A 10576-nucleotide genomic window follows, 5' to 3' on the forward strand; every position below is an offset into this window, starting at 1 on the left:
GCGCGGTTTCCGCGGGCGGTGCGAGGCGCGGCCCCGCCATGGCGGCGGAGGGGGAGGACCCGCTGGGCTATTTCGCGGCCTACGGCAGCTCCAGCTCCGACTCGGAGCCCGAAGAGCCGCAGCCCGACGAGCGCCCGGCGGGAGCCGCCGCTGCCTCGGGGGGCACCCCGGGGCGGCCGCGGCTGCCGCCGCCCGACGAGCTCTTCCGTCGGGTGTCGCAGCCGCCCGCCTTCCTCTACAACCCGCTCAACAAGGAGATCGACTGGGAGAGCCGCGTCCTGCGGGCGCCCGAGGAGGTGCGTGGGGCGCGGGGTGAACCCAGGCGGCGCAGGGGCCGCCACGGGCCCCCCGGGCCGCTGTGACGGGCGCTCTGCTCTCTCCCGCAGCCCCCCAGGGAGTTCAAGGTGTGGAGGAGCAACGCCGTGCCCCCCCCGGAGACCTACAGCCCGCCCGAGAAGCCGCCGCCGCCGGCCCCCACCCTCGACATGGCCATCAAGTGGTCCAACATCTACGAGGACAATGGCGACGACGCGCCCCGCCAGGCCGGCAAAGCCAAGTTCCTGCCGGACGAGGAGCAGGAGCCCCTGGAGTCGGGTGAGGCCCTGGAGTCGGGTGAGCCCTGGCTGAGGCGGCCGTGCCTCACACGGAGGGAGGCTCCGGGCGCTGCCCTGGGCCCCGAGGGAGCTCTGCCGGCTTCTCCTGCTCCACCGCTGCCCAGGGGCAGAGCGCTCTGGCTGCAGGGGTGGGGGCACTGCAGTGCCGCTGGTTGGGCTTTCCTGGATTCAACACAGACCCTCGAGCAGCCCCTCTACTCCTCTCCCCCTCTGTCAGTAGCAGGGAAGCATTAGAGTCTGTGGCACTGTAGTTCTATGAAACCAACAGGTTCATTCATGGTGCTACTAAAACAGAAGGTGGTGTAAAAGCTTCAGGTGCTTTACGGTAAGGTGTTGACCTTAGTTGTAGATGTAGATCAGATTATTTCTCTAACGTTTGCAAAACTTGTGATCCAAAAGAGGAATCAAATAGGATGTCCATGGGACAGATTACTGAAGAAAATATTTACTATCCTGTTCACTTTCTATGATGGTACAAGCTGTAATGGTAATTTAGGTAGTAAAGAAATGATAGGTGGGTGGATTTTTTTTGTTTTTAATTGCTGGAGAAAGAGAATAGCAATAACCAAGAGAACAGAACCAGAAGAAGAAATTCTGAGCTTTCAGAACACAGTGTTTTCATGCTTTGCTAAAGTTGTGAACAAAGCTTTTCCAAAAGAAGGATTTTTTTGCTGTCTTGCCTGTTTTTTGGTTCTGGGTGTTCTTTCCCAGTAGCAGTTTTTATGTCTTTCTCCATGTATTCTATGTTTTCCCTGTCCATGCATTTCTCTTAGTCAGCCTTCATCCAAAGGAAGAAGGTAAAATGTTAATTGATCTTGACATTATTTCCTGCTTCAAAAATGTAAATTTCTAGCTTTTTCTGTTAGCTAGTCAAATAATAATTTTTTAGAACAGGTACTGTACTAGCTACAGTACTACTACCTTTTTAGAACAGGTACTGTACTGCTACTAACTAGTAGCATAAAGCCTCTTTTCAGTTACCTGCAGTGGTTTGTGGCAGTGATAAGAAGTAACCATTCCTATTTTGTACACATATTGTCTGCATTCCAAAAATGAGGATGTTGTCAGTTAATGCTACAGTGTCTTTTTTTCCAGCCATCTCAGATGTGGTTAAGTCAGTTGTTCTAAGACAGGATGGTGTTTAAGACAAAAAACTGGCTTTGCTGATCTTGATTAACTCTTTCTTTTATTTAAGATGATGAAAAAGAAGAGGAACCATCTTCTGCTAAGAAACGTAAAGTAGAGTCTGGAGAACAGGCAAAGAAGAAGAAGAAGAAGGTATAAGCAGGGTGTTTTGGATTTAGGCATAATGAGAATTTCAAGGAACTTGGATTCCTCTGCTGAGACGGGAAACAAATACATGTTTACTGCATTTCTCTCTCGGGTAGGGAATTTTATTTCTGTGGTGTGCTTGCCTTTTGGAAAGCACAAAATTAAATGGACAGTGTTGTGGTAGAACTTGTTTACTGAACAAAATTTAAACCTGTTTATTTGAAACAAGGATTTAGATGAAAGATCCATTGCCATGGATACTTGTGCTCATGCAGGTTACAGGGCTTCATAGTATTTTGTTTATCAAGAAACCTGGTAACGTGCGTTCTTCTGGACTGACTTTTCCATTGTGTCAAAACCTTTTATAAAGGAGTATATACTAAAGATTTTTTAGGTACTGGTCTGTGATATGTTCACATAATGTTGTTTTTAAATATATGTATAGACTGCAAATAGTCACTGGAATAAAACTACATTTTTCAACATCTGTGGAATAAATATTGCATTGCATGCTTGGTGAATAGGAGCAATGAATTCTGTATTATATGCCATTCACTGATATGTGACTTAACAGATTCCTCAGGGCTTTTTTGTTCAAATAAATACACAACTACAAACTGAAAAAAAAAAAAAATGGACCTAAAACTGAGTTTAATATTTTGCAGTTATTTTAATGTTATGGTATGTTCATCAGTGAAACATGAGACTAACTGATGGAGGGAGAATTGAAGCATGTAAAGTGTTCTTCCTGAATCAGAAAATAGAATCAAGATATTTATGTGGACAAAAATTATGACAAAGCTGTGATAGAGTCTTTGCTGCCAAATTGTATTTATTTCAGTACTAACAGTTGGTATTCTTCTCAAAGTGCTAGCTAGTATATGCTGCATTTGTGGTATGATGCTGAATGGGGTTTTGGGTCTGTATATGACAAGGTACCAGCAGGTACCAGCTTGTACTGGATTGGAGAAAAGGTTGCTGTATATTTTCAGATAAAGATTCTGTGCCTTAGAAAATCTGCAGTGAGATTAGTGCCTGCTAATAGAGATTCATGTAGTTAAATTGTTAATGTAAAAATTTTTGTTTCCTGTTTTCCTTCTCTCTTGGACTAGCTTTACTTTGGCGGAGCACATTCTGTATACATATGTGCTAATATGATGTTAATATTTTTAAGTGATTTTAAGAGATTTTTTTTAACCTCAAAATATAGAAAAGTGTATTCATTTTCAGTGAATATATGAAGTTGTTAAGAAGTTATGAGTTATGCAATTCTAGCCTTGGCAGTGTGATAATGCTTTCTCTGGATCCTTGTCTACCTGCAGACTGCAACTGCTCCTTGCCACTTTCACAGGCTGTGGGGCCAGATCTGTGGTATTTGACACAGCTGAGGGCTCCCTGTGCCCACCTTTCCTATTGCAAACCCAGATACCAGCCACTGTCCTAGCAAGCTGCAGGATGAGGGATACTGCCATGGCAAAGCTTGTGGAGTGCCAGCTCTCTGTAGGGTTTCTCAAAATACTCCAGCTGCATTTTTGAGTCTTACAATAGTTGTCTTTGCTAGTGCAGCGCTCCTTGAAGAGTGTTGCAGCTGAAGGTTAATGTCACCAGCTCTGGAGATAGGATGCATTCCCATGACTGCTGTGACCAAGGAGGCTTTTGTCTGTTTATTTTTTGCTATTCCACTGGGCAGCTCAGGAAATTATCCTGCCAATTGCTCCTTTTGTTTTCAGACCATATGATATACCCAGTATCCAGTTTTCTTGAAGTTAACACCATCTGATACTCACTTTCCAAGGAGAAAACCAGACTGTCTAGCTTGAGAGAAGAACAGTTAATTGTATTTTTTGCAGGTTGAGGGAATCTTCATGGTAAGCAGAGACCACGGCAGCTTCCTTGTTCAGGAGAAATGGCACAAAAACTCTTTGCCTTTTTCTGAAGTAAGACATCTGAAACAAGGTTGTGAGAGCCTGTGTGAAGCTGAATTATCTGGATAGATTGGTTCTGTAACTGGAAGTTTTTTGGTAGAGATGCTTCAGTGCATCTTCAGAAAGAGATGATGAGAGAAGTGGTACAGTGCTGCAGCTTCTGAAGCAACTCAAAAGACTTCAAGAAACAGAATTTTCTTCAGGTTTGGGCAGCTAATAATGAAAATTTGTCAACACGTGAAATGTGAGTAAACACCAGCTTAAACTGATAGCTCAGATGTTCAGAAATCTCTGACTATAGAACCGTTTATCCTGGATTGTCTTTCAAGGGAAGACTGTGATAGTGAACATTCACCCTTGCTGACAAATGGGGAAGGTTGCCTCTGAAAATTAGTGCTCTTTTAACTCATCATTCTACTGTTTTTATGATGAATCAAATTTGGTTACAATCATTATGTGTATTGGGGGAAAAAGGCAGTAAAATTGCATACAGGTTTGATTTGAGGAAATTCTCTTAAAAATTTGTCAAAATCAGAAAAATAGTGTCTGGAATGTAATTAATTTGCAGTGAGCACACTGCATTGCTTCAGATGGTGGCACAATAGCAGCTGCAGTACTTGGCTTTCCTGGAGATGCAGGATGATCTGGAAAAGAAGAGTTCATGTCAGTATAAAAGTAAAGGTCATGGTGAGGGTAATGGCAGGCAGTGCTCCTTCCTGGAAGAGCTGACAGGGAGGTTGTAACAAAGCATCCCTCTGTTACTGTGCTGTTCCTGTTCTTGATGCAGACCACTGCTCTTGAAGTGCTGATTTGTTAACAAATAGTTTGTGATAAGCTTAGTGCAGCCAATATGAAAGTAAGCCCAGAGAAATGTAGTGTGTTCCATAAAGAGCAATTTAATGTGAACCTGCAGCCAGCACAGGAAGAGGGGTTTTATCATGGGAGAGAAGGAGAAGCTGTGCAGTGCTGGCTCAGTCTGGTGACAGGAAGCTCCTTTGCCAGCTTGCTAATCTTAGAGAATCAGGACAAAAAGATGCAATGCTTTCAGTCTTTTTCTTCTCAGGCTTGAAAGGTTCTTGTTCCTGTTCATGTGTCTTAGTTTGCTCATTTTATCCAAGCCCCTTTGGCCACTGGTCACAGATGTTTGTGCTTTTGCTTTGGGTGTGGATTGGATGTGAGAACAATGCAGCACTGTCTTAAAAGCATGGAAGATGATTACAGCTGAGCTCTGTGTTCTTGTAGGATAAATGGTTGTACCAGGTGAAAGGGACCCTGGCAATGGCTACAGCTGTGCAGCATTTCCATTTTGAGAAATGTTGTTTAGGGACAGCCACAACTCCTTGTTAGACTGGAAGAATCTGAAAGGTTGTTTCCCAATGCTGGACAATCCCCAGGACCTCAGGCCTGGGCACAGCCATGGTGGTTCCAGTGCCCTATGGAGAGGCACTGGTGACAGGCCAGTTGCTCTTGCAGCAGCTGAGTGGGAACGGCTGTCCAGGCATGCTCAGGAGGAGATGCCAACCCCTCTGTAATTCACAGGAGAGCAAATGTTAGAGGAAATGAATTCTCAAAAACACTAGTGTAAGATGTGATTAGAAAACCCTTGAGCAAATGGAGGCACCTTGCTAAGAAACCTGATTCCATTACTGCCAAAGGCATGTTCTGGCTGCACTGACTGAGGTGAAGTCCAACAAAAGATGTAGCAAGAGGCAGTGATTAGCTGGGCAGGCTGTGGCTGTCTCAGAATATCAAGACTGAAGCAGTAGCAGGATTTTTGTACAACAAAATATTGACAGAAAACTGCTGAAAATAAATACTGTGTTTTCATTGCACAGGAGGCTTCCTGTGAGACATGGGAATCTCAGGGAGCAGTTCTGTTCTGGGACAAATATGTTGGTAGCAGTGGGCTGCTTTTTAAAAGTTTAAAAGTCATAATCAGGAACCAATAAATAGCAGGAATAATGGAGGGATAAAGATTGCAGTGAGCTAGTTCTTTATGCTGAGAGTATCAGACCAAAAGGAACATCATCTTCAGAGGAGTCCACAGAATTTGTGTCACTGTTAGAAATGTGCAAAGATTGTTTGGGGCTGGAAGGCAGAGTCACAGCAGAGATTGGAATGGGTTTGTGCTGCTGGTTCCTTTGAACTGTTTTCTTCAGGGCACTTCTGAAAAAAGCAGGAATTTTCAGGAAGCCTGTGCCTGTGGAGCTCAGTTGATGTAAGAATGCAATGAATTCAATGAATGGAGATAAGCATTTTTAGTCCTTATCAAATGATTTTATCAAGGCTCTTCATTTAGAAGATGAAGTGGTCTTCATCTTTAGAATGCTTTAGTCTTGGTAGCTTCAGAGGACAAAGATGTATTTGCTTTGCTGTAGTTGAGAGCAGCAGCACAAAAACTCTGTATTTTCTTGTCTTCTAACAAAGTAAACTTGTTCTAAGGAGCAAACCCTGATTTTCCATCCCTTCCCATAACTTCTCCCACCCTATGTTTCTTGCTGCAGATAGACTGATACAAAAACAAATACAGTATTAATACAGGGTAACCCCAGGAAATTGTAATGGGGACTGAAACCTAAACCACAGCACTTCTCAGGGGAGGATTAACACACTCTCCTCACACCAAACCACCAAACAAACAGCCCTGCCAGCAACAGGCTCACAGCAGAAGTCACCGGGGAGTCTTTCTGTTGGAAGCAGAACATGGTCCAGCTTTGTTAAGAAAGTGACTTCTCTGACACTGGTGAGGGATGTTTTGAGGAACCAGGCCAGGTAATGTGAGAGACTAATTTCACTTCTGTTGCAGAAAGGATCACTACTACTTAATGAAGACCTAAAGAAGGGTTTTTTTTACACACACAAAAAAGTTTCTCTGTTAGGCTTCTGATCTAGAAATGTATCACTTTCTGTGGTAATCCCTTCCTTAGGATTGATGAAATTGTATTCTGTGAGACTAAGAGTTTATACATTGTCTGAAATGATTCAGAGTTGCATTATTTAATGCAATTACAAGGTTGGTAATGGCAAGGACTAGTTCAAAACATACTGTTTTAATAGGAATTTTAGGGATAGTGGGGTTTGTACAAGATCTAAGGTTTGCCTACATTAGTGGCTTGTTCTCACAGGAACATTTATGCATGGCTCTTGGATCCTTGTAAAGAACCTGTATCTCTGGCAGCTGTGTCACTATGATCTTTGGCAATAGTAATGAAAAACTGCTTCCCCCTTGAAAACCTACTCTTTTTAAAGTGTTTCTGTAAAGGCTGTTTGCAGGTTTTCCAGCTGTGCTGCTCCAGCAGAGAGCGCTTTTGTTACTGCTGGCACAGAGCCTGTTGAATCATCTGCAGCTCAGCTCCACTCTACAGAACCCAATTCCCTTCTAATTTTCTTTCTAATGCTTGCTTAAGTGTCTCTTGAAACAGTACACATCTATTTTGTTTACTTTCTTGATATCTTGCTCTAGACCAAGGCATTTTAAACAGCTTTTGCACTGTAAATTTCACATGATTTTTGAAGGCTGTGTGGGGAGATTACATAATCCTTTCTCTTTAAAAAAAAAATAATTATTTTATTGATGGATCATGATGAAAAAATTATTTAGCACACAATTTTAGTCAGATGTGTTTGTCTCAACAAAGCAGTGAAATCAATATGAAAATAATGATTTGGTTAAAATAATGAATGGTTAAATGTCATGCTAAATGTTTATTTCAGACAAACTACTGAGTTTCAAAGTTTCTAACTTAGAAGAAGAAAGCCCAAAAAGGGGTTTTTGATCTTGTGCTTGAAAAAGGTATAGTTGGTTTAAATTTAGGAATACTCAAGAAAAACTCTTCTTTTAAATAAAATAAGAAAGTGAGGAAGAATTGGCTTTGAAAAATTGCATTTTTCTTATAATAGCATGGACTTCTAACCTCCTTTCATGGAAGGTTACAAAAATAAGGCTGGAATGTTCCTTCCCAAGGTGACCCAGCCCACTGGCTGCCCCAGGCCAGCCAGGCCCACTCCATTCCTGTCAGACCTCTTGGCTTTAAAGCAGTGCTGGAAGGGGAGGCAGTGATGCAGTGACAGTGACTGCTCAGAAGGGCCCCAGCAGCCCTTCTGCCTGTGCTGGCAGCTTGCTGCTCTAGTGAATCAGTAGAAACCAGCAAAAACATGAAGTTGAACAAGAGAGTTTAACTTTTTCATTTTGGGGAAGCATATAACCCTTTCTAGCAACTCCATGGTCTGTAGTTTTGTGTTCACACACAGCAAGGACTCTGGTGTAAGCACAGGTGTATGTGGCTCAGGATGACATATTTAGAGTTATAAAATGTGATTTACCTCAGGATTTGCCTTGGTTCCTTGCTTGTGGCATAGCCAAGGGAATATAAAAACATTTAATGCAATTTTTTAAAAAATTAACTAATTCTAGACCAAATGACAGAATTATAGCAAAAGACAATTTCTGAGACCAATTGGTCTGGTCACAGAACCTGCTAGAGTGCACTGCAGCCAAGTTTCCTTGGAAGAGACTTTTGCTGAGGATTGTGTTGCTACTGAACTGGGGTATCTCTGGACAGCATTTAACACTAAGGCCCTGCAGTTCACTCAGAAGTTAAATTGGCCTTTAAAACCAACTTTTTTTCTCAAGCCTATTCAAAAGGAATGAAAATACTGTTATAGTCGAGAGAAGCAGTGGGGATTCTAGAGATGGAATAAACCCACTGTATGTGTTTAGGGTTTTAATTACAGGACCCAATTTAGTTTTTCACAACATATGGAGCTGAAGGATAATGGCCTTGTTCACTGAAAATACCTAATGTGATTTGCTTATAGGGCAAATGCTTCCAGGGCTGGATATGCCATGTGGTAGGAAACTTCACCTGAGGCTGCTTTGGCTGCAGCAGGGCGGTAATGCTGGGGGTGATGCAGCTGTTTTCATGGACTGCTCTGAAATTCAGAGTTCAATAAATAATGTGAAGGGGCTTAAATTAATCAGCTGGTTTATACTGGGAATATATTGTAGACCCTGATTTTTTCTTTTCCTTCTCATACTGCAAAAATCCCTTCAATTTTAATAGCATTCTGCTGAAGTTAACCTGAAAAACGATCACATTTAATAACAGCACTAATTCCCATGAAACTCTCCCAGATTTTCTGTCAGAACTGTGTTTATATCCCAGATTGTGCATACACACATGAGCATTAAGAACCAGAAATACTAGCAGCTGGGAAATTTGCTCCCCTGGCACTTGAGAAGTAATCCATTTCAGGTGATCAGTTCCATCTTGAACATTTGTTTGTTTTTTCAATTATATTGCATATGGCTTTTGTTTGCTAAATTAGTAGCTCTTCTGTTTTTATAAGAATAAGGTTTACTGACTCTCCAGGTTAATGCTATAGGGTTTTGGGGAAGCTCTATGTGACTGGTTCTATTTCTAATATCATGCTAAAGGATGCTCTTTAATCCTGGGCTCATTTGCCTTAGTAAGTCGCTCAGCCCAGCAGGGGACCTTGTCCATGCTGGGGGCTTGCTCAGCTGTGCTCCCACAGGAGCAACTCCCAGCAGCCATCCAAGTGCATTCAATGCACTCCTAGAGTGCATCCTCTGATTGCAGTTTCATCTGAAAGGAATCCAGCTGGTGCACTCTGGAAACCAAAGTGGAGTCTGCCAGGCTGATAGGGAGAGTCACTTCAAAAGCTGCCTCCTGTTCCAAACTGAAATACCTGGGCAGGCACACCCTGCCCATGCAAGGGCCCTGCCCGCTCAGCGCCCAGCCCCTCCAGCACACGCCTCTGCCCCCAAAATACACCCTGCTGGGAAAACAGCTCTCTTCAGTGTTTCTGCTCTTGGTAGCACGCCAATGCCGCCCTCTAAAGTCAGCTCTTTCCTCACCTTAGCTTGTCTCTTTCATAGCACTTGATTCACTGGTTCTTATATTACAAAGGGTGGTGGAGGAGAGTAAATTGCAGCACTGATCATTGCTAGTGGGTTCCCTGAATGGTAACATTTCTCCTTAGAGATGCTGCATTCATTCCTGCAAGAATCTACACATGTGGATTCAATTCAGCTATGTACTAATCCCACCACAGGCAATGGAAATTCTGCTATCTATGAGCTAATTGCTCATGTGAATTTACAGTGCTGGGACAATAGCAGTGAGCCTTTGTTTCTTGATGGGGCTGATGCCTTGTTGTGCACCTTGCAGCAGAGTAAGGAAAGGGATTTTTGTTTTTTTTACTCCTAGAAAGAATGGATTCCTTTACCTTTCTATGCATTCTTCTCAGGAAAACTCAACTGAATTTTGCAAGCTTATAAATGCATTTTTTCATTTTAATATAGATGTCTTTAAAGCTTAATTTCTCCCTGAAGACATTTGGGCAAGGTGGAAAGAGAGATTGATCATTTCCAGATGTTCTTCACTGACAGGCAAGAAAAATTCTGCTTCAGGTTAACACTTGTGAATGTACTTTAAAAATACACATTTTGTATACAAACCTGCCAGGGAGAGGCACAAGCCAGTGCAGCAGGCGCTGAGATGCACAGATTTGCAGTGTCATAGCTGCATTAATAAGGTAGGGCTTGCCCCTGCTGACTGGGCTAAAAGCCTTGGGAACTTCCCTCCCTGTAATCTCCTGTGGACAGGCAGGGGAGATGCATATGCTTTTCAGACAGAAACACCATGTGCAGTGTGCTTTGAGGTAGACACTTGGCTCCATGGTGTTTGCTGAATCAGATATATTAAAAGAGATAATTCACTATTTCTTTGATGTTCTAGGAAC

The 10576-nt window shown here is 42.9% G+C and overlaps 1 protein-coding gene across 1 annotated transcript; it reads left to right on the forward strand.

The window, feature by feature from the left end:
• C8H1orf52 (chromosome 8 C1orf52 homolog) lies at nt 1-2412 on the forward strand. Its single transcript, XM_054638276.2, has 3 exons — nt 1-296; nt 387-594; nt 1810-2412. Exons 1-3 carry the CDS (start codon nt 39-41, stop codon nt 1896-1898), a joined length of 555 nt encoding a protein of 184 aa, XP_054494251.2. The 5' UTR covers nt 1-38; the 3' UTR covers nt 1899-2412.
• The last annotated feature ends 8164 nt before the right edge of the window (nt 2413-10576 follow it).

This window comes from Agelaius phoeniceus, chromosome 8, assembly GCF_051311805.1.
Source record: "Agelaius phoeniceus isolate bAgePho1 chromosome 8, bAgePho1.hap1, whole genome shotgun sequence".
In the NCBI taxonomy this organism is placed as follows: Eukaryota; Metazoa; Chordata; class Aves; order Passeriformes; family Icteridae; genus Agelaius; species Agelaius phoeniceus.